This window comes from Oncorhynchus mykiss, chromosome 12, assembly GCF_013265735.2.
Source record: "Oncorhynchus mykiss isolate Arlee chromosome 12, USDA_OmykA_1.1, whole genome shotgun sequence".
NCBI classification, from domain to species: Eukaryota; Metazoa; Chordata; class Actinopteri; order Salmoniformes; family Salmonidae; genus Oncorhynchus; species Oncorhynchus mykiss.
The window spans coordinates 74,374,318-74,399,384 of NC_048576.1; the positions used below are offsets into that span (position 1 = coordinate 74,374,318).

General features: G+C 43.2%; 1 protein-coding gene across 3 annotated transcripts in view; it reads right to left on the bottom strand.

Moving 5' to 3' along the window:
* Window positions 1-19,790, bottom strand: part of LOC110538970 (collagen, type V, alpha 3a) — an 89,588-nt gene extending 69,798 nt beyond the window's left edge. For all 3 annotated transcript variants that reach the window (XM_036938398.1, XM_036938396.1, XM_036938397.1), the window contains exons 1-4: window positions 19,492-19,790; window positions 5,678-5,845; window positions 3,292-3,505; window positions 2,590-2,752 (exon numbers count right to left, since the gene is read on the bottom strand). In XM_036938398.1, coding sequence (XP_036794293.1) covers window positions 2,590-2,752; window positions 3,292-3,505; window positions 5,678-5,845; window positions 19,492-19,576 — 630 coding nt within the window. In that variant the 5' untranslated portion in view covers window positions 19,577-19,790. The remainder of the gene's footprint in view (window positions 1-2,589; window positions 2,753-3,291; window positions 3,506-5,677; window positions 5,846-19,491) is intronic.
* Window positions 19,791-25,067: the final 5,277 nt, after the last annotated feature.

The following is a 25,067-nucleotide window of genomic DNA, read 5'->3' on the forward strand; positions in this document are numbered from 1 at the left end:
TTCAGCTAATATATGAAGCAAGTAAATATCTTCACTGGTTTAACAGACATATTTGATGAATTAAGTTCACATGGAAATAATGGTTATTTTAATCTCGTCCGTTGTGGCTTTAGAGCATCTCATTCATGCCTCAATAAAATAATTTCTTCAGGGCTACAAGTAGAATTTATGGTAGGGATATTGCATTAGGGTTTAAGTCAGAGTGCTAACCTACTCCCGGTATTGTCCAGGCAACGGCTCATATACGCTGAGTGTACAAAACACAAGGAAGACCTTCCTAATATTGAGTTGCACCCCCCTTTGCCCTCAGAACAGCCTCAATTAGTCGGGCCTTGGACTCTACAAGGTGTCAAAAGCGTTCCACAGGGATGTTGGCCCATGTTGACTCCAATGTTTCCCACAGTTGTGTCAAGTTGGCTGGATGTCCATTGAGTGATAGACCATTCTTGATACACACAGGAAACTGTTGAGAGTGAAAAACCCAGCAGCGTTGAAGTTCTTGACACACTGACACCGGTGTGCCTGGCACCTACTACCACATCCCGAGTTCAAAAGCGTGCTTAAATATTTTGTATTGCCTATTCACCCTCTGAATGGCACACATACACATAACCTGTCTCCTCCCTTTCATCTACACTGATTGAAGTGAATTTAACAAGTGACATCAATAAGGGATTATAGCATTCACCTGGATTCACCTGGTCAGTCAATGTCATGAAAAGAGCATGTGTTCCTAATGTTTTGTACACTCAGTGTAGATGATCCCAGTATTTGATACCACATCCAGAGCAAGCTACCGGAGAGCTACTGCCGCGAAACCTCAACAAAAATGATATTCTACTCAGACGGACCAGGTTGACTTGACCCTGGACCATCTTGAAAACTACGAGATAAGAATAAGGGACAAACAGAAGTGGCATGACACCCTTGCTGATGAAGCCAAGGCTGCCTCTAAGGTAGGCAACCTCTAAGGTGGACTATCACTGGGGAAGACTACACCCCCCCACAGCGTGAGGACCCTCATCCTGGACCTTGCACGTCATGGACCCTCACCCTGGACCTCACACGTCATGGACCCTCACCCTGGACCTCACACGTCATGGACACTCACCCTGGACCTCACATGTTGCCTGGACGCCTTTGACTCCGAGTGCCTCTGCCGCATACTAGGCATCGCATGGCGCGACCACATCCGCACTTCTTCCATGGCCACCAACTGCTCTTAAATGCTAGTAAAACTAAATGCATAATCTTCAACCGATCACTGCCCGCACCTGCCCACCCGACTAGCATCACTACTCTGGACGGTTCTGACTTAGAATATGTCGTCACCTACAAATACCTATGTGTCTGGTTAGACTGTAAACTCTCCTTCCAGACTCACATTAAGCATCTCCAATCCAAAATTACATCTAGAATCGTCTTCCTATTTGGCAACAAAGCATCCTTCACTCATGCTGCCAAACATACCCTCGTCAAACTGACTATCCTACCGATCCTTGACTTGGGCGAAATAGCCTCCAACACTCTACTCAGCAAATTGGATGTAGTCTATCACAGTGCCATCCGTTTTGTCACCAAAGCCCCTGTATGCTCTCGTTGGCTGGCCCTCGCTACATATTCGGCGCCAAACCCACTGGCTCCATCTATACGTCTTTGCTAGGTAAAGCCCCGCCTTATCTCAGCTCACTGGTTGCCATAGAAACACCCATCCGTAGCACGCGCTCCAGCAGGTATATTTCACTGGTCACCCCGAAAGCCAACATCTCATTTGGCCGCCTTTCCTTCCAGTTCTCTGCTGCCAAATGACTGGAACGAATTGCAAAAATCACTGAAGCTGGAGACATATCTCCCTCACTAACTTTAAGCATCAGCTGTCAGAGCAGCTTACCGATCACTGTACCTTTACACAGCCCATCTGTAAATAGCCCACTCAACTACCTCATCCCCATATTGTTATTTTTTTTGCTTTTTGCACCCCAGTATCTCTACTTGCAATTCATCATCTGTACATCTATCACTCAGGGGGTTAATGATACATTTTAATTATTTTGCCACTATGGCCTATTTATTGCCTTACCTCCCTAATCTTACTCCATTTACAAACACTGTATATGGATTTTTCTGTTGTGTTATTGACTGTACGTTTGATTATCCCAAGTGCAACTCTGTGTAGTTGTTTGTGTCGACACTGCTTTGCTTTATCTTGGCCAGGTCACAGTTGTAAATGAGAACTTGTTCTCAACTACCTGGTTAAATAAAGGTGAAATAAAAAAAATAAAAAAATAAAATCCAGAACTCCACAATACGTCAAAAGATGGACCAACCCCGTCTCCTCCCTGGTCAGAGTCTCGTGCCTCCGACTGTTCGGCCACCTGGTCAGAACAATCCCACCTCTGGAGCCTGCCATTATACTGAAGGAATCATCCCCCTACTGGCCAGGCCCAAGAGGAAGACCGAGAACCAGGTCATCCAACCAGTTGGACAACGACATACACAACCTGGGACTCAACACCACATCAGCCTGGGACCTGGCCTAGAATAAGACGGCGTGGAGATCCATTTGACTCCCTCGCCCTGGTGTCCTACCTCAAACACCTCCTCGTCCAGTAGTCGTGTTCCAAACACGATCACCCCCTCCGTGCTGACCAGGGGATTGTCCCCTCTCAGTAACTCCAGAGTCTGCACCTTCTCACAGTCCAGGTACAGGGTGACTGACTTGCCCTCCACACTGTAGGCTATTCTGTGCCACCTGGACAGACAGAGAGGTAGAGATGGATTAGTACAGTGTAGTGATATCTTTATAATGCAGAAGTAGCAATATGAAGTGTCAGGTTGAATGTAGGTCACTTGGGTTCAGTTAGAAGGAGGCACCACCTGTATGCAGTATTCTGAGGAAGGGTTTTCTAAGGTCAAATGCATTGAATCACATTGTAGTATTTTACAGGGTCAAGTCAAGCCATTGACCTTGTATTGTGAGCCAAGAACTCTATGGTACTAGCGTGATCTATGTGTGTCCTCTATGGCTCCAGGACACTTAGGGTCAAGCACATTGTGTGAGATGTGTGTGCCACGTTTAAGTATGGCCAAGTGAAATCACATACTGAGGAAACTGCATATTTTGGGTCAGGTAACGGTGATACCCAATGGCCAACCAAATGATACGATGCAGGTGAATCTCACCCAATCATGACAATATGTGTCAATCATAAATCAGGGGCTACAGAGTTCGGGTTTTGAGAAGAAGTCCCCGTCAAGAGCCAAGGACATCAGGCCAGGGTTAGTACCTACTTTCCATCAGCCAAGTTGATCTTCTTGAAGATGGGGTAGAGCTCCGGGGAGGGCTGTCCCTGGTGGTCTTCGTACAGGAAGACAGGCGAGCGGCCCACCTCCAGCCCCAGCTGCTGTACACCCTGCTCATCATACACAGACAGCAGGAAGAACTGGGTGTCCTTCTTTGCCCTCACTGTTGTCATCAGGGAGAAGTCCACAGGGAACAACGAGTCTGGGGGGGAAGGAGGAACAATTGTTGTGGATGATATGGTTGACCTTTTCTACTCTGTTGTTCTCTGATGTGTTAAAATAATGTTGCTCACGACACTGTTTTTTTTGTAAAAATACATAACTTCTTCAGGCTAGGGTCTATTTTTCTCCACTTCCTGTCTGACTGACGTGTCCAAAGTAAACTGCCTGTTACTCAGGCCCAGAAGCCAGGAAATGCATATAATTGGTACCATTGGATGGAAAACACTTTGAAGTTTTTAGAAACTTTAAAATATTGTATGAGACTATAACACAATTGATATGGTAGGAAAAAATCCAAAGAAAAACCAACCAGAATTTTTTGGGGAGAGCCCATGCTCTTACAATGGAAAGCATAGGGGCATTTCCCAGATTGCAATTCCTATGGCTTCCACTAGATTTCAAAAGTCTTTGTTCAAGGTCTCAGGCTTGTTTCTTCCCAATCGAGGAAGAACTTTGAGTTTTAGTACTAGGAGCCAGAGTTGGATATCAGTCTGTACGCGTGCGATGAAGAGGACGCGCACATGATAATTTTGCTTTCCTAGTGAACATACTTCTTTCCGTATGAAATATGATAGTTTAATTACCTTTTAGGGTACCTGAGGATTAAATAGAAACGTATTTGACTTGTTTTAACAAAGTTTAGTGGTAGCTTTTTGTATTCCTTTCTCTGTATGTTAAACGAGTAGATTACTCAAATCGACAGCGCCGACTTGGAATATAAAGAAGGGTTTTATCTAACAAAATGACCATACATGTTGTAGCTGGGACCCTTTGGATTGCAAATCAGAGGAAGATTTTCAAAAAGTAAGTGATAATTTAATCTCTATTTGCGATTTTATGAAGCCTGTGCCGGTGGAAAAATATGTTGATGTGGGGAGCCATCCTCAAAAAAATCGCATGGCATGCTTTCGCTGTAAAGCCTATTGTAAATCGGACAATGCAGTTAGATAAACAAGACTTTAAGCTTTTAACCGATATAAGACACTTGTATGTACCTAAATGTTTAATATCCATAATTGTTATGATTATTTATTTGAATTGCGCGCCCTCCAATTTCACTGGAAGTTGTCGACAGGTGTCCTGCTGGCAGGATGCAATTTCTGTATCCAATTAAATAATATTCAAGTCAGTCATACAGTCATACAGTCAGTCATACAGTCAGTCAAATTGTCAGCCATAAAGTCAGTAATACAGTCATACAGCCATACAGTCAGCCATACAGCCATACAGTCATACAGTCAGTCATGCAGTCATTTAGTCAGCCATACAGTCAGCCATACAGTCAGCCATACAGTCATACAGTCAGTCATACAGCCAGTCATACAGTCATTTAGTCAGTCATACAGTCAGCCTTACAGTCAGCCATACAGTCATACAGTCAGTCATACAGCCAGTCATACAGTAATTTATACAGTAAGCCATACAGTCATACAGTCAGTCATACAGTCAGCCATACAGTCATAAGGTCAGTCATACAGTCAGCCATACAGTCAGGCATACAGTCAGTCATACAGTTAGTCATATAGTCATTTAGTCAGTCATACAGTCAGCCATACAGTCAGCCATACACCCATTTATACAGTTAGTCATATAGTAATTTAGTCAGTCATACAGTCAGTCATACAGTTAGTCATATAGTCATTTAGTCAGTCATACAGTCAGCCATACAGTCAGCCATACAGTCAGCCATACACCCATTTATACAGTTAGTCATGTAGTAATTTAGTCAGTCATACAGTCAGTCATACAGTTAGTCATACAGTCAGTCATACAGGCAGTCATACAGTTAGTCATACAGTCAGTCATACAGTCAGTAAATTAGTCAGTCATACACTTAGTCATACAGTCAGTCATACAGTGGAGAACACAGTAGGTGTTGACTGACTGTATGGCTGACACACCACCCTGGGGACTCCCACACTGGCAAGACACACTGCCCCTCCCAAAATAACAATATCACACATCTGAACTTCAATGAATAATAATAATGGCCTGTGCTACTACACCCTAAGAACTACGCCCATGGAGAAGAGGGAGAACAAAGTCAGGTCCGTTGTGTTACAGTGAAGCTTAGGATTCACTGCAATTACCACACATACACCATAACCCAGACACATTGGATGTGAACTACATCTCTACAGATTGTTGTTACCTGGGAAGAGCTGTTTGGTGGGTGCACTGAGCTGGATCTTCTTGTCTATTCTATAGGCCATGTCTGTCTCCTCCATGTCCTTCCTGCTGGTGCAGAGGCCAGCCTCCATGGACACCCCCGCCATGTGGTCCGACAGCTCCAGCACCTGCAGCACATCGATGGGATCAGCTGCACACGAGAGAGAAGGAGACACGTCAGTACACAGTGATACAATAACACATACTTCATATGAGAAATATGATGTCTTCACACCTTGTACTGAAACTAAAGCCAAGCGAACAGATTTTTATAAGCTATCTGTCCAAATTTCTGTTCAGTTCCGCTTATGATATTCAGACATTTGAGGGAAAAACTAAATCATCATCATTTTGGACCTTAGGATTCTCACAGCAGCTGTAAGCATGTTGTTTTCAACCAGTACAGTCACCGATATGATATTTGGCTGTCTGGCTACACTTAGTGGTGGAAGGCTGTGTTCTTTACAGCAGAGAGAACTGCCAGTTCGGAGGAGCTGGTGGGAACCTGTGTGTGTGTGTGTGTGTGTGTGTGTGTGTGTGTGGTGGGGGGGATTAGAGGAGACAGAGACAGGCCCACTCAGTGCTGAAAGCAGCAGTCCTGCAGGTGGCCTTCTGTTCCGGGGCTATTATTATGGGATCCAGCCATGACTCCGCCTACTGTATAATCCTGCTGTACACTACACACTGGAACACACCTGACAGCTGACACCTGCCTAGAGCCAGCATCCCACAGCAAGACACCTCTCTCACCATCTCTCCCATTCACAACGTTTCACTGGCATGTGCAATACACATTTATCCAGTTACAATGTGTTTATCAGGAATAAACACAAAGATAACTCTTTCAGAAGTAACATGGGAATAAAAGATGTAGAAGTATGTACTAGTTCACACTGCTGTGTGTTCACCCCTTCGGTGATAAGTAAAACATGCCTGTAGTTTATTTACAGTTGGCAGTCAATTAGTCATTTATTTTGATTTTGCTAGGTAGCCTTAGCCAGCTCTTGTCAGCTGGCTGTACCTGTGCCAAAAGTATTTTTCTTCCTACAGCTTGTTCTTTTTAAACAGTGAGCCAACATGTTTTCAATACTTTACTTCCCTAACTGATCAAAACTCATTTTCTCATGCTCTCTCTCGTTCCTCTGCAGCAGACAGATGAAAAGCAATATGTTGGAACATCGAATCGCAATAAAAACGCAGTATCGAATCGCAATACATATAGAGTTGTGAAAATCGCAAATCATTGTATCGATACCTAAGTATTGTGATAATATCGTCTTGTGAGGTCCCTGGCCATTTCCAGCCCTAACACAGACACACACACACAGCTTATGGGGAGACTGGCAACGCTGGCAACGCAGAATTGAGCATTCCAGCCATTTAAAAAGAGGATCCTAAATTGAAGTTGCCCCCTGTAGCTCTTTCTCTCCCCTCCTCTCCCCATGCTACACTTTCTACTTTTCTTCTCTCTGTTAATTAAACATGTGGTGAGAATTAACCAGTGCCCACTCGCTGCTTGCAGAAAAACACCCTGTTAGCTTTTATGGCATTATTTATTTGCATAGCAGAGACCTTTTATTCACAGCAGCTCAGATCTCACCCACAGAGCACCCATAGAATGGTAACAGGCTGCACTGTAAATAGGTTAAGCTGTGAATTAAATCCAGACTGAGTCTGAAACACAATGGAAAACATCAGGTACTGATTTAAAGGTCCGTAAGACAAAGCAGCTTAAATTCTACTTTGATATGGGAGTCATAAACAATCCCTATAAATGATTTAATTACAGGAGTTGCTGCTTGCTCCTAACAAACACAACTGTCTGAGCGTACGCACACAGTGACAGCCTTACAGCCTTACTCATGCAGATGCTCATTCCCACAGTCCTCGCCTGCCCTCGCCCACACATAGACATTTATGATGTCTTTTCAAATCCAGCCTAATTGCCCTGCCGTGAATCAAGAAGTAAATACCAGTGAATAATTTATCAGGTCAAGCTGGTCACACACACACACACACACACACACACACACACACACACACACACACACACAGGTCATAAGGCAATGATGTTTTGAACAGCCAAAACAGCATTTTAATCTGCAGCAGCATGGGTCTAATTACGACAGGCCTTTGGAGTGCTGTGTTACAGACAGACTCAAAACAACAATAACTCAATTACTCAGTCTTGTCTAAACTATCCAATCCCAAAGGCTCTTTAGTCCAAATTCTTCAATCCTATAGGCTGTCTTGTCCAAACTATCCAATCCCAAAGGCTCTCTAGTCCAAATTCTTCAATCCCCTGGGCTCTCTTGTCCAAACTATCCAATCCCAAAGGTTCTCTAGTTCAAATTCTTCAATCACATGGTCTCTGTTGTCCAAACTATCCAATCCTCAAGGCTCTTGTCCAAACTATCCAATCCTCAAGGCTCTTGTCCAAACTATCCAATCCTCAAGGCTCTTGTCCAAACGGAGCATTTCCATGTAAAGGACCCATGAGCATCAACATGAAGTTCATAGGAGCATATCACTTTGGGTGTCAAATGAAAGCTAAGAGTCTATATTTTGGGGAAATGAGGCATAGATACATTTTTCAATCGTTTTTATCCTAAAAATTAGGCAAAAGTAAAGACTTTGATTTCTTGTCAAAGATGTTTCTTTGGAAACATCTAGCAAAAAAGTCTTAAAATGTATTAGAAATACATTAAAATGCAATAAAGTTGACGTAAAGACCACTTCCAACTAATATCAATATTTTGTCTTGTAATTCCATTACCAAGAACCCACATATCTTTAAGATAGCACAGTACAGTACATTACAGTACAGTGAGTAGAGCACAGTAGAGTACACTACAATACAATCCAGTAGTATAGTACAATACAGTACAGTAAAGAAAAGTAGAATTATAGTACAGTAGAGTACAGTATATTGTACTGTATGCTACTGTACTGAACTATACTCCACTGTACTCTACTCTACTGCACTGTACTGAACTCTACTCTACTGTGCTGTGCTGTGCTGCGCTGTGATGTCCAGGAGAATGTAAGGAGAATGACATTCATATTCGTAATTCTCCATTTCTGAGTAGTATAGATCAGGGACCCATGATGTTACCGTATTTAAATCCACTTCACAAACTGTAGTTCAATAACCAAAATATATGTTTTCAAACTCAAGGTGCCATGTCATAGTTGACATCCCATTCTTTCTGCAAACATCTTTGAATCTTCATTTGGAGCAGATATTTTTGGAAAACGTGGTCGCATTAAAACGTGGTCGCTGGAAATTGTTAAATGCAGTCCTTGTGCATAGAGTTGTTTGGCATAAAAATATTATGTAAAGTATAACTAATGTATAACACAACACAGCATACATAACCAAACATAACATCCACATGACTAATGTACAGAGAGCCTTCTATCTGACCTTTGACCTCAGACAGGAGTCTAAATGTGCAATGCCATGTGGGAAAACAATGAGAAGAGCAGGAGAAATTCCTCTTCTGAAAGAAACAATCTTCACAATGAGGTGCCAGACACACACACACACACACACACACACAAAGATACTCCACAGAACTTTGTTACACATAAGGTCAGAGTTCAGCCATACTGTACATATTTTCCACTCTCACCAAATTCCAGCACTCATCTAGCGAGCATGGCACTGAGTGTACAGCACACATCCCACGTGTGATATATATATATTTTTTTTAAATTGAACCTTAACTAGGCAAGTCAGTTAATAACAAATTATTATTTACAATGACAGCCTACACAGGACAAACTATAGCTAAAGACTCAGAAATATTCAAATGAATATGAAACATCCAATTATTTTGGACGGCAATCAATACAAATGCAAAGGATGGAATCCGATATCTGACAGAGACCAGATAATCTCTAGCATTCTGGGAACAAGAAGGAAGGAATTCACCAGTGAGGGGATAAAAGGGATATAACATCCCAACGACCACAAACAGACAGAGGCTAATCAAACACAGCAGTGACACAGATGGACGGCTGAGTGCTAACCTCTCACCCCCACCACCCTACCCCTCCCTACCTCCTACCCTACTGTCCCAGAGCCACCATTGTTCACACAGTACAGCAGCTACAGTTGCTCCATGGGGGAATTTACACAGGCCTGGGGAATGTTCCTTCTCCTCCTCTCCTTTCCCCTGGCCTGGTGTCGTAAAGCATCCCTGGGCGAGCAGAGCTGTTGGCAGGAGGCCATGTGAGGTCTGGAGCCGCCCCAACATCAACAGTGATTGACTCCTCAGGACTGGTGCTGTCTGTCATCTACCTGTCTGTCCTGCAGCGATGCTTCCTTCACCAGCATCACCTGTCTGAATCTCATTAGACCTCCTAATAATCCTTACCTCACTTTACCTGTTGGAGTCATTACGTGTAGAGTGTGTTTGATCTCCCTAGCTTGGACTGAGTCAGTGATATATATACCACATCTACCTACATTACACTGGAGTGATGTGAATTCTACTGTATGTGTGGTTGTGGCCATGCAGAAATAGAGATAAAGGAGTGCTTTGTTAGAACAATATGCTTTCCAGTGCCGCATAAGGTCAGAGTTCAGCCATACTGTACATATTTTCCACACTCACCAAATTCCAGCACTCATCTAGCGAGCATGGCACTGAGTGTACAGCACACATCCCACGTGTGACATTTGGGTCTTCTTCCTCCCGTCTGTGTGTCTCCTCTTCTGGTCCTCCCTGCTGTTCCCCTCCTCTCAAAGACCATGAATCACTCAGCCAGTGTGTGTCTGAGAACAACATGTCTCCCCTACGGCAGTTAGTACTGTCCTCTCTAGTCCTCCTCTCCTCGGCCCTGGCTGACAGACAGAACAGGCCTCGGTAGGCCTCACTTAACACAGCCTCGCTCACAGAGCTCCCTCTGTCCACTGCTAATGTTACACAACAATAGTGTGATAGCGCGATGCTACATGTACTGAACACCCTTCACATACGTCCTGCAGGCAGGAAGATTGGCCACTATCTCCACATATCTATCACACATTGGCATCATTTGTTCTCAGTCCTCGACGGCTCTTCTGAAGACACTCTCAGCAGCTTCATAGTGTGCTACTAAACCTCTCTCTCTTTCTCTGCATACAACTGAGCACCACAACCTCTACCATGCATCATGCATGAACATACATGTAATCAGAGTGGTCTCTATTCAACCTCTTCTCTGAAGACATTTCTTTCCCTCTGATATGAGTCACACACCACTTCCACTCCTGGAAAAAAAAAAGGCAACAATTCTAACATTGTTCAAACACAATCACGCCTATGAACGGGGGATTTCTCCATCTGAGCATCAGGGCCGTACTGTTTAAAAGCCCATTTAACCAGTTGTGTTATCAGCGTTATTCTGTGAGTTGAGGGGACTTCAAAAGGCCAAGGATTTGAGCTCATGTGTCAAAGTTTGTCTACTCAACAAGTTCTGCTCGAAGTGAGCTGAACTTAAACAAGCTTGTTGAGTAAAATGACTATTATTACTAACTATTATTATCATATTTGTTGGTTGATTTTCAGAATTATTTGTTTCAATACTTGTTTTTGCATGTACATTGATTTGTTGATTAATATTATGCTACACAAACATAAATAACATACATATTTTTCTAAACAAATCTAATCTGTTAGTAGTTGGATTTATTGCATCTGAGATGACTGAGATTGTCATTATGCCTGAACTTGTAGCCTGAATTGGGTCCACTGCTGTCCACGCGCATCGCGGTATAGGTCACCCATCTCCTCCACAACCCAATTTGGAGCTTATACCCCCGGGTTTCAAGTCAACTCTCTCATTTTTCATGTGGCTGACTTTCGGTAATGTTAAATAAGGGTGTAATGGTCAATATTTTCTTGGCATTTTGTGATAATTATTGTGTAGGTTCACGTTCTACCAGTACGGCGTACCCCCAATATTTATTTATCCGGGACGCTGTTCCGGACCGTACCAGCTTACTTTCACCCCTGGGTGTTTTTTTTCTTCTTTCTATTGTGTTATTGACTGTACGTTTGTTTACTCCATGTGTAACTCTGTGTTGTTGTTTGTGTCGCACTGCTTTGCTTAATCTTGGCCCGGTCGCAGTTGTAAATGAGAACTTGTTCTCAACTGGCCTACCAGGTTAAATAAAGGTGATTTTTTTTTTTTTCACGGTGCAGTAACAAACTTGGCTGAGGATATTTCCCAGAGCATCACACCCTGCGCTGAGGAAACCGTTCCAGTTGCACTGGGTGTAATGTGGGATCGTTTGGGATATGCATTAGAGTTTTTGTTTGTTTCAACTACTTTGAGAGTTTCATTGTGCCTGCCCGAAGAGCCAGACAGAGGGGCCAGGGTCTATCCAACTGATTCAATTGCACCAACTATTTGACAGAAAACAAATTTGAATCCAGATATGATTTGGTGTTCTGTGTGATGTTTTGAGATATGCAGATCGCTCTGCCTTTATCTGCATATTACGCAGATGTTACCAGATGTTTAAATATGGAAGTCAAGCCTTTGTATATGGACACAGGCCTTCATAATCCTACATAATCCTTTGCTTCATCCTTTTAGCATGCCATGTTGCATTAAAAGTCCTCAGTGATGTTTCTGCATAACAGTTGGTGATTGGTAATAAGTGAGAACAGATTAATGGGCAGTAAAAGTGAGGAAACGAGGGTCAGGAGAAAATGTCTAGAACAGCACAGACAGCATCGCTCAGAACCTCCAAGAGGGGCTAGAATTAAAAATCAAATGACCCTAAGACTAACCTCTGACCTCTATAAGTCATGGGTCACTGTGGTGTGGACAGCAAAGGTGCTGAGGCGAGGGGAGGGGGAACAAAAGAGCAGGGGCACGCCAGAAACATGCTCCCACACCACCACACACACTCATGTCCACATCCATCAACTTTAAACCACATTCTAAATATAGTTTGAATAAGCATTCATAGTCCTACTCACACTCATAGGCCTACTCACACTCATAGTCCTACTCATACACAGTCCTTCTCACACTCATAGCCCTACTCACACACATAGTCCTTCTCACACACATAGTCCTACTCACACTCATAGTCCTACTCACACACATAGTCCTTCTCACACACATAGTCTTTCTCACACACATAGTCCTTCTCACACTCATAGTCCTACTCACACACATAATAGTCCTTCTCACACACATCGTCCTACTCACACACATCGTCCTTCTCACACACATCGTCCTTCTCACACACATAGTCCTACTCACACACATAGTCCTTCTCACACACATAGTCCTTCTCACACTCATAGTCCTACTCACACACATAATAGTCCTTCTCACACACATCGTCCTACTCACACACATCGTCCTTCTCACACACATAGTCCTACTCACACACATAGTCCTACTCACACACATAGTCCTACTCACACACATAGTCCTTCTCACACACATAGTCCTTCTCACACACATAGTCCTACTCACACACATAGTCCTACTCACACACAGTCTTACTCACACACATAGTCCTACTCACACACATAGTCCTTCTCACACACATAGTCCTACTCACACACATAGTCCTACTCACACACATAGTCCTACTCACACACATAGTCCTTCTCACACACATAGTCCTTCTCACACACATAGTCCTACTCACACACATAACATTGTGGTTTGTTTTGTGCCTCTCAGTCTGTGTCGACTACTCAATCTGCTGCTCCGTCCTTGTCTGTCCATTTGTCTGTCTATCATCGGCCTGTCTGGGAAACCCACTCTTGACTCACTTTCAAACAGAGAAGGAGAGATAGGCTAGAGGAACGGAGGAACGGAGAATACGATATGTCCACTATCAAGTGAACGGGGTTTGTTAAAAGGTTTACATGGAGAGACAGAGGAATGTGTTGTGTTCGAAGAATTCTTCCAACACAAATGTGGGACAGGGGCTAGCACTGGGTCTGCTTTGAGTTATCACTGGGGAGCTTGGGAGCCATTCAAACCGTTGGTTGTGTGGGAGACCGACGTGGAATCCTCCGCCTGCTGCTATGCTGCTGAATCCTAGCTCTCCTCTCTCCTACATGCTCCAACACACACACACAATACACACACACACTCCTCCACGCTCCAACAGCTCAGGAACACGGACAGAACATGTGTGAGCCTGACGGATCTGAGCATGTGGGTTCTTTCACTGATGTGCTATCAGTCCATTCTGTTCTGTAGAGTACAAGCTCACTCATAATAACAGTCTCATTCAGGTCGGTTTTGTCTCTACATTGCCACCTCTTTGCATATTTGTAACAGTGATTACTCTGTGAGTTGTGAATGTGGGTCAGAAGCTAATCTCAGTGGCAAGGCTAAGGGTCAGTATGTGCGTGGAGGAGTGTGTGAGTGGAGAGTGTGTGTTGTCTGGACAGATTTGAGTTTGGTTCCACATCTCCCTTCCTCGCACGTCACCCTGACATTCTTCTAGCTCCACAGTTTGTTCTGCTGATGTTTACTCACTGCATGAGATGAGGGCCAGACTGGCCTACTGCTGCTGGCCCCATAGAGGAAACACCTGCCCCGGGGCTCTCTGTCCACTATACACTCACAGCACACACACACGGACATACATACACACACACATGGACACACACACACACACACACACGGACACACACACGGACACACACACACACACACACACACACACACACACACACAGAGAGAGAGACACTTGCACGCACGCACGCACGGACACACACACAGAGACACTTGCACGCACGCACACACACACCACACACACACACAAATACAACAAATTCCAGTCAATTCTTACAATCAATCACTCTCTCAAACATCTTAACATTGAGTTAGCATGGTGTGCAATACCAGAGCTCCCGCAACCAAAACATGCCACTCCCACCCTTCACAAACATGCTACATGCATTGCACATGTGTACTTGTACAGCACAGGAGGTTGGTGGCAACTTAATTGGGGAGGATGGGCTCGTGGTAATGGCTGCAGGGGAGTAGGTGGAAAGTATCAAATACATCAAATGCATGGTTTCCATGTGTTTGATACCATTCCTTTCACTCTGTTCCAACCTTTATTCTGAGCCGTCCTCCAATCAGCAGCCTCCACTGTTGTACAGGCAGTTTCTCTTTGTTCACTCCACTCAGTTGTTGACGATAACTTGATGCATTTCTTGCTATTGTAAAGCTGATTTACTGTGGTTCACGTTGCACTATACCCTGTTAAAGTTTACTACCTGGTGTCAGTGCTTACAGTAATGGACACTGACTGGGCCGTATGAAGAGGATGTTGTATCCCATTTAAAACAGCCAGGCCATCTGTATAATTTGACTTGTATATTGTTAAGATAAGACTGCAGATGGTTCTGGTCAGATAGCTAACTAACTGTCAAGATTCCCTAGGAGGTTAAGATATGATGTATGGCTCTGATAAGGCTTGACCTGGAATAAAGGCCTGTGTGACAGGCTGGAGGACACCACAGACAGAGGGGACTGTTCCGTATGGGTCTCTTTGTGCAGAAAGGGCCTCAATCCCCATTCTTCTGAGAGAGGAATGAGCCGTCTACAGCTCTGAAACATAGAGACCCGTAGCTGGGCTGGGGGAGGAGTGCTTCTTCTTGTTCTGTTTCTGGAAGCCAGATGTTTATTGCTTAGCATAGATTTTTGACAGAGATGTTTGATATTATTTACACATATTGGATGTCAGGGGATTCCTATTTCTAACAGTTTTGCAGAAAAAAGGCAAAATGCCTGCCAAGATCCACACCAACAGAACAGGGGACACATGTCTTTGTTTCAGGTGGAGATATTAACAAGCACGTCAGCATCTTTTCATGTTTCAAATCTTTCCATTAGGAACACGATTCCTGTGACAGCGGATGCTGATAGCACTAACAGGCATCAAACTTTCCTCTCCTCTTTTTAGTTCCTTTCTAAAATGGTCCTCTTTTTTCATTGGTTTCTATTTCCCAGGCTCATTTGTAGCGTGATCAAAGAGGAACATGACTTGTCCTCTCCTCTGGGAGTCTGGTGCAGGAACAGCAAGGCGGCAGGATCAAATGGGATTCAGAGAGGGGACTGCACGCGTGAATTCCCCTCTGTCATACTGCCAGGATGGGGAAGGTGGGGGGAGGCAGGGGGGGACACAGGGAGGGAGGAGAATGTAGATGAGGAGGAGATGCAGCATATGAAATCTAAACAAACCCCCTCTTTCCTGTGTCTTTTAACAGCAAAAGAAAAATAAGAGAAAAGAAAGGAGAGATTGAAAAAATGTGAAGGGGCCGAGGAACAGAGGAGTCACAAACTGTGGACGTGTGCAAGAATGTCTCTCTTCCTGTCGTCAAACATGACTACAAAGCACAGTCTTGATGCTCTCCCAGGCACATGTGAAAACATTCTCCCACTCACACTGGCCCAGTCCACACATTATCAAACACCATCACTTATCCTGTACTGTCATATCAGCACAGTAGAGCAAGACCATACAATTCCCCACAGCTCCAACACGTTCAAGCCATCATACTATTCTCTGACTCACAATATCACCCCTCATTACAGACAACCCAACCACACCAACAAACAACAGGGTCTCAAATAAGTAAGCATTTGGCGGTAAAGTCTAGCCTCTATAATGGAGCACCTGCAAGGAAACAGTCAAATGTTGCAGGTCTAAGACACTGAAAAAAACACTACCAGAGGGCGTAGCTTTATTGCTGCTCATGGCAGGCCTAATAGCCCAAGTGTGGCAGACGTCTAGTTGAGTTCAGACTCTCAGTTCAAACTGTCATCTGAAGTTTTTATTGGTAGTATTATACAGTGCCTTCAGAAAGTATTCAGATCCCTTGACTTTTTCCACATTTTGTTACGTTACAGCCTTATTCTAAAATTGATTAAATTGTTTTTTTTCCCTCATCAATCTACACACAATACCTCATAATGACAAAGCAAAAACAGGTTTTTAGAAATGTTGGCAAATTTGTTAAATAAAAAAAACTGAAATATTAAATGTACATAAGTATTCAGACCCTTTACTCAGTACTTTGTTGAAGCACCTTTGGCAGTGATTACAGTCTCGGGTCTTCTTGGGTATGACGCTACAAGCTTGGCACACCTGTATTTGGGGATTCTCCCATTCTCCTCTGCAGATCCTCTCAAGCTCTGTAAGGTTGGACGGGGAGAGTTGCTTCACAGCTATTTTCAGGTCTCTTCAGAGATGTTCAATCGGGTTTAAATCCAGTTTCTGGCTGGGCCACTCAAGGACATTCAGACACTTGTCCCGAAGCCACTCCTGTGTTGTCTTGGCTGTGTGCTTAGGGTCGTTGTCATGTTGGAAGCTGAACCTTCTCCCCATTCTGAGGTGCTGAGCGCTCTGGAGCAGGTTTTCATTAAGGATCTCTCTGTACTTTGCTTCGTTCATCTTTCCCTCGATCCTGACTAGTCTCCCAGTCCCAGCTGCTGAAAAACATACCCACAGCATGATTCTGCCACCAGCATATTTCCTCCAGATGTAATGCTTGGCATTTAGGCCAAAGATTTCAATCTTGGTTTCATCAGACCAGAGAATCTTGTTTCTCATGGTCTGAGAGTCTTTCGGTAACTTTTGGCAAACTCCAAGTGGGCTGTCATGTGCCTTTTACTGAGGAGTGGCTTCCGTCTGGCCACTCTACCTTAAAGCCCTGATTGGCGGAGTGCTGCAGAGATGATTGTCCTTCTGGAAGGTTCTCCCATCTCCACAGAGGAACTCTGGAGCTCTGTTAGAGTGACCATCGGGTTCTTGGTTACCTCTCTGACCAAGGCCCTTCTCCCCCGATTGCTCAGTTTGGCTGGGCGGCCAGCTCTAGGAAGAGTCTTGGTGGTTCCAAACTTCTTGCATTTAAGAATGATGAAGGCCACTGTGTTCTTGGGGACCTTCAATGCTGCAGAAATGTTTTGGTACCCTTCCCCAGATCTGTGCCTTGACACAACCCTGTTGAGCTCTACGGACAATTCCTTCAACTTCATGGCTTGGTTTTTACTCTGACATGCACTGTCAACTGTGGGACCTTGTATACACAAGTGTGTGCCTTTTCAAATCATTTCTAAACAATTTAATTTACCTCAGGTGGACTCCAATCAAGTTGTAGAAACATCTCAAGGATGATCAATGGAAACAGGATGCACCTGAGCTCAATTTCGAGTCTTATAGCAAAGGGTCTGAATACTTATTTAAATAAGGTATTTCTGTTTTTTATTTTTTATAAATTAGCAAACATTTCTAAAAACCTGTTTTCGGGTTTGTCATTATGGGGTATCGTGTGTAGATTGTTGTGGATTTTTTTCTTTCTTCCAATATTAGAATAAGGCTGTAACTTAATAAAATATGGAAAAAGTCTAGGGGTCTGAATACTTTCCGAAGGCAATGTATAATGGCTTCATACCTGCAGTGGCAGCTGAGCATGCCCATAAGCCTGTAATCAGGCCACAAACATAGACAGGCCTCACCATATCTTTGTTATGTAGGTAGAACATGGAGGCATGTTGTCATGGCTCCAGAACTAAAAGCAACAGAAATCAGCTCCTTCCAATCAGGGTGTGCATACACTAATTTCGCAGCTGGTCTAAACCCAAAACCCAAATTCTCGATAATACCTTATTTCCTCCATAGTCCCTAATCCTATTAAAATATGTTATATTAATGAGCTGGATCTAGAATATCAAAGGAATAAAGTTAGGCATAAAGGTTAATAAGGAAACTGAAATGCTCCATCTCCATCATACCATACCAATTACACAAGAACAACACTGTGACAAACAACAAAATGTGTTATGAATTAATACATGTTTAGCAAATGGCTCGAAGACAGTTTTTTTATGATGAATAGTCACACCAAGCTCCTTTTCGTGAAGCCTATGTGAGCACCTTTTAAAACAGCTCCATGACAAGAATTTTAATCTACTCAGGTCGGTCAGTGTTCTGTCATTCACCTCCTTCTAAAACCAACATTAAACCGTTTCACAGTAAACCGACGCCGGTCACGAGCAAACGCAAACATGACAGTGTTCCAGAGGTAATCGCTTCCCTCCTCACTCACAGAGAAAACTGAGCCCAACATCCAAATGGATGAAGCATACAAGAATGGACATGTGTTAGAGGACACATTAATATGCAAAAACAAAACGATGCTAAATTATTATGATTAACTTGTAATGAGAGGAATTTGACAAACTGAGGTAACCATCCATCACACACCGCCAATGCGCAGTGACGCACAGAATAGGCTATACATTATGAATAATGCTTGATTTATAAAACTTAGACTTCTTGATTTATACATTTTTTGCTTTACTTTTTTTTTTTTTACTTTAAAATGCCAAAATTACAGCGAGGAGAATAGTTACCATTTGTATTATTTTAAGGGGTTTAACAAATCATTAAATACTGCTTTCGAAATTAATCCCGAGCCGGAGCAACCCAGTGGACAAATTCAATCCAGAATCGTCAAATATCCAATGAGATCAGACGGAGCCTTTTACAATTACATTATTATGCGGCTAACAAAATATTAACGAGTGCGAAGTTGCGACCGAATTCACACCGTATATACTTTTGTTTGGTTTCTGTTGAAGTGTCCAGAACATTCTATAAAGACATGGGGTAGCAAGTTAACCGAACATGACATTTTGTAGCCTATTATCAACAAAGAAAATGAATAAAAGGGTCCACCTCCCATGTCAATCCATACAATGAAACGATCACTTTGTTTATTAGCAGGTGCATTCCAACATATACTTTACCAGCTTGTGCCGTAGTTGCGTGGAACATTATTATAAGAAATAGCTGTATTCTCCTGCACGCCGCCGTCCTCTTTAAATGGTCCATCTTTCACAGCAGAGACCCCCTTGCCTCCGCCACAGAACTTTATGACACAAAACTTGATGAGAAAGGAGCTACGCAGCCATGCGTAGTGAATGGAAAGAAACCAGTGCGGCGCTAGAACAGTGCACATTCGCTCTGCAGTTTCGCTTGCTTAGTTTTTTTGGAGGATCCTCTCCTCTCTTCACTCTCTGTCCCTCATTCAATTTCTCCCTCTCATCCTCCCTCTTTCTCGCTCCCCTCCCTTCTCCTGCACCCCCCCCCCCCCCCCCCCCCCCCTCTCTCCTCCTTTCCCCACATAGGACGGTGTCTCGCGACTCTAACGGGAAAGGATGAAAAATTATGCTTCCAAAGGTCTGGCGGACGCACGTTTATGAGGCTACTGCTGGTAATTTGCTATGTCGCGCCTGTATTACTGATGATCAGTGATCCAGTCAGACTCAGCACTTCCTTTCACCACTACTGCTCTGTGTTACTTGTCATGCTGCAAGATGTTAAAAACTTTCGGTCTGTTACTGCAGGGTATTCAAAGGGTCCGCAGAGTTACTGCAGGGTGTCCGCGGTAATATACAGTAGATATGTTTTCTAAAAGTGGTAAAATAAACATTTATTTTATTTTTTATAAACCACCCACTTGCGGCAAGTACCACTGGCTGCTGATAAACTTTCTTGACTTGGTCATTCATTTTTGCCAAAACATAGCTAACCTTTGTTTAACCAGCTAAACAGCTGCTATCTACAGTTGAAGTCGGGACGTTTACATACACCTTAGCCAAATAATTTTAAACTCAGTTTTTCACAATTCCTGACATTTAATCCTAGCAAAAATTCCCTATTTTAGGTCAGTTACATTATTTTAAGAATGTGAAATGTCAGAATAATAGCAGAGAGAATTATTTATTTAAGCTTTTATTTCTTTCATCACATTCCCAGTGGGTCAGAAGTTTACATACACTCAATTACTATTTGGTAGCATTGCCCTTAAATTGTTTAACTTGCGTCAAACGTTTCGGGTAGCCTTCCCCAAGCTTCCCACAATAAGTGAATTTTGTCCCATTCCTCCTGACAGAACTGGTATAACTGAGTCAGGTTTGTAGGCCTCCTTGCTCGCACACGCTTTTTCAGTTCTGCCCACAAATTTTATATGGGATTGAGGTCAGGGCTTTGTGATGGTCACTCCAATACCTTGACTTTGTTGTCCTTAAGCCATTTCGCCACAACTTTGGAAGTATGCTTGGGGTCATTGTCCATTTGGAAGACCCATTTGTGACCAAGCTTTAACTGATGTTTTGAGATGTTGCTTCAATATATCCACCTAATTGTCCTCCCTCATGATGCCATCTATTTTGTGAAGTGCACCACTCCCTCCTGCAGAAAGCACCCCCACAACATGATGCTGTCACCCCCGTGCTTCACGGTTGGGATGGTGTTCTTCGGCTTGCAAGGCTTCCCTTTTTCCTCCAAACATAACAATGGTCATTATGGCCAAACAGTTCTATTTTCAATTCATCAGACCAGAGGACATTTCTCCAAAAAGTACGATCTTTGTTCCCATGTGCAGTTGCAAAATGTAGTCTGGCTTTTTTATGGCAGTTTTGGAGCAGTTGCTTCTTCCTTGCTGAGTGGCCTTTCAGGTTAATTTCGAAATAGAACTTGTTTTACAGTGGATATAGATACTTTTGTACCTGTTTCCTCCAGCATCTTCACAAGGTCCTTTGCTGTTGTTCTGGGATTGATTTGCAATTTTCGCACCAAAGTACGTTCATCTCTAGGAGACAGAAGGTATCTCCTTCCTGAGTGGTATGATGGCTGCGTGGTGTTTATACTTGCAAACTATTGTTTGTACAGATGAACATGGTACCTTCAGGCATTTTGAAATTTCCCCCAAAAATGAACCAGACTTGAGGAGGTCTACAATTGTTTTCTGAGGTCTTGGCTGATTTCTTTTGATTTTACCATGATGTCAAGCAAAGAGGCACTGAGTTTGAAGGTAGGCCTTGAAATACATTTACAGGTACACCATCAATTGACTCAAATTATGTCAATTAGCCTAATTTTGACATAATTTTCTGGAACTTTCCAAGCTGTTTAAAGGCACAGTCAACTTAGTGTATGTAAACTTCTGACCAACTGGGATTGTGATACAGTGAATTATAAGTGAAATAATCTGTCTGTAAACATTTGTTTGAAAAATTACTTGAGTCATGCACAAAGTAGATGTCCTAACCAACTTGCCAAAACTATAGTTTGTTAACAAGAAAGTTGTTGAGTGGTAGAAAAACGAGTTTTAATGACCCCAACCAGGGCGGCAGTCCCTGGGCAAGAAAAGTTTGAAGATCCCTGTGTTACTGAGTATCGATTTGCATTGTCAAACCTGTGGATCTTTGAGCAGGCCAGGTTTTAGTGTAGGCCTATAACAAAACTGTTGTAATTTGATGATGATTGTGATTCATTTTGATGTTCGTCAGAAAAAGAGACAAATCCACTTTGATTATGATGTTGAAATGAACTTCCTAAATGTGTACAATTGTACACTCTACACAATGTACAGTGCATTCGGAAAGTATTCAGACTCCTTGACTTTTTCCACATTTTGTTATTTAAGTCACAGCCATATTCTAAAATTGATTAAATTGTTTTTTTCCTCATCAATCTACACACAATGTTAGCAAATTTATAAAAATATAAAAAACATCAGAAATATCACATTGTCACGCCCTGATATTTGTGATCTATGTTTTATGTATTATTTTGGTCAGGTCAGGGTGTGACGAGGGTGGGTATGTGTGTTTTTGTCCTTTCTAGGGTTTTTGTATATCTATCGTTTTTTTTTTTATGTCTAGGTAATATAGGTCTATGGTGGCCTGCATTGGTTCCCAATCAGAGGCAGCTGTTTATCGTTGTCTCTGATTGGGGATCCTATTTAGGTTGCCATTTTCCATTTTGGTTTTGTGGGTTATTGTCTATGTGTAGTTGCATGTCAGCACTAGTTCTATATAGCTTCATGTTTGTTTAGTGTTCTTTCTTTATTAAAAGAGGAATGTATTCATATCACGCTGTGACTTGGTCTCCTCTATACGATGACCATGACACACATTTACATAAGTTTTCCGACCCTTTACTTAGTACTTTGTTGAAGCACCTTTGGCAGCGATTACAGCCTCGAGTCTTCTTGGGTATGACGCTGCAAGCTTGGCTCACCTGTATTTGGGGAGTTTCTCCCATTCTTCTCTGCAGATCTACTCAAGCTCTGTCAAGTTGAATGGGGAGCATCGCTGAACAGCTATCTCTTCAGAGATGTTCAATTGGATTCACGTCTGGGCTCTGGCTGGGCCACTCAAGTACATTCAGAGACTTGTCCCGAAGCCACTCTTGTGTTGTCTTGGCTGTGTGCTTAGGGTCGTTATCCTATTGGAAGGTGAACCTTCGCCCCAGTCTGAGGTCCTGAGCGCTCTGGAATAGGTTTTCATCAAGGATCTCTCTGTACTTTGCTCCGTTCATCTTTCCCTCGATCCTGACTAGTCTCCAAGTCCTTGCCGCTGAAAAACATCCCCACAGCATGATTCTGCCACCACCATGCTTCACCGTAGGGATGGTGCCAGGTTTCCTCCAGACGGGATAACCATAGGGTTATTGGTCACTTCCCTGACCAAGGCCCTTCTCCCACAATTGCTTCTCCCACAGTTTGGCTAGGCGGCCAGCTCTAGGAAGAGTCTTGGTGGTTCAAACCTCTTCCATTTAAGAATGATGGAGGCCACTTTGTTCTTGGGGACCTACAATGCTGCAGAAATGTTTTGATACTCTTCCCCAGATCTGTGCCTCGGTACAACCCTGTCTCGGAGCTCTACGGACAATTCCTTCGACCTCATGGCTTGGTTTTTGCTCTGACATTCACTGTCAACTGTGGGACCCTATATAAACAGGTGTGTGCCTTTCCCAATCATGTCCAATCAATTGAATTTACCACAGGTGAACTCCAATCAAGTTGTAGAAACATCTCAGTGATGCTTAATGGAAACAGGATGCACCTGAGATCAATTTCGAGCCTCATATCAAAGGGTCTCAATACCTATGTAAGTAAAGTATTTCTGTTTTTTATTTTTAACACATTACACAAAAATGTGTAAAAACCTGTTTTCGGGTTTGTCATTATGGGGTATTGTTTGTAGATTGCTGATTTATTTAATACATTTTAGAATAAGGCTATAACGTAACGAAATGTGGAAAAAGTCAAGGGGTCTGAATACTTTCCGAAGGCACTGTATAGCCATAAACGTCCTCATACACCAGAAAGTGTTTCTGTAAGCAGGTTAGAGCCTTGGCTCACACAACACAGCCAGAGGACGCATCTGTCCAAGCTTTGAACTTCACAGAAATAAATCAAAGAACGGGAGTGAGTCACAGCTCGACACCCCTGGCCAGTTGAAGGAGTACAATCCCAGGTAGACTCTAGAACAGGGGAGGTCATCTCTCCCATCAGCAATCTCATTCCTGCATTGTTGCAATCTCTCCAACGCTCCTTCAAGCAGCAGCCTGACTGTGCTACGTCTGGGGGCCATGGGGGCCATCTCACCTATATGCTCCAGCTCTAGGAGGTGAGAGGCCATGGAGGCTGACTTGTCAGAAATGTCTGGGCCCAGTGCTACTTGTTCATACTCAGATACCCTGCCGACTCCTCAACCCCAATTTAAGGTCTGACGATTGATCATGGCGTGGTCCTCTAATTGTGGTCTCCATGTGTTTGATCATGTTGGTCTCGTCACCTTGAAAGAGAAGGTATCCCTATTTGTGAAAAGATTCAGATTCCACAAAGCAGGAAAAAAGCAGTCTTATATACGACTTGTCAACTCTTCGTGGAATATTGAAGATACTTATTTTTATGTTGCCACCATTTTCAAAGGAACATGTTTTTACAGGGATATCCCTATGTGCTTTGTCCTCACAGACCGTGGTATGCTAACAATGGGGACCCTGTTGTGAGCATTTATACAGTGCAAAGCGTCATGCCAAATGCCTAGAAACCCATGTCTTGAGGGTTTGGCTTAGACATGCTGCTCTTCAGAATAAGCCTTATGAAGAGCTTGTCTAATTGGAGAATGAACAGAATTGACAGCACCATAGGCCCAGGCCACAACAGGCCCTCTGTATGGGGGCCAGGAGTAAAGAAAACAGTTCCAGCTCTTCATATTTAAAACCAGAGAGAATGTGGATGAGCCGAGCACAACCCTGCTTCCCTTCAAAGCCACCTCTCAAGGGGAGCCGAGAGAAGACAAGTCTCTAACCACAATGAGAGTGAAAGGGGGTATATCCCATCCAATTTCACAATCCCCCTTTTTATTCAGTAATGCTGCTTTTCATTTAGGACCCTAGCTAAATATGAAACTGTTTCAAATGCTACAGCCTCGCTTTAGAGGAAATAGCTTGGTGAAAACAAGCAACCTGTTGCATCCTTGTTGTTCCATTTATAAAACACAAGTAAACTTTTAGCAAAATGTGT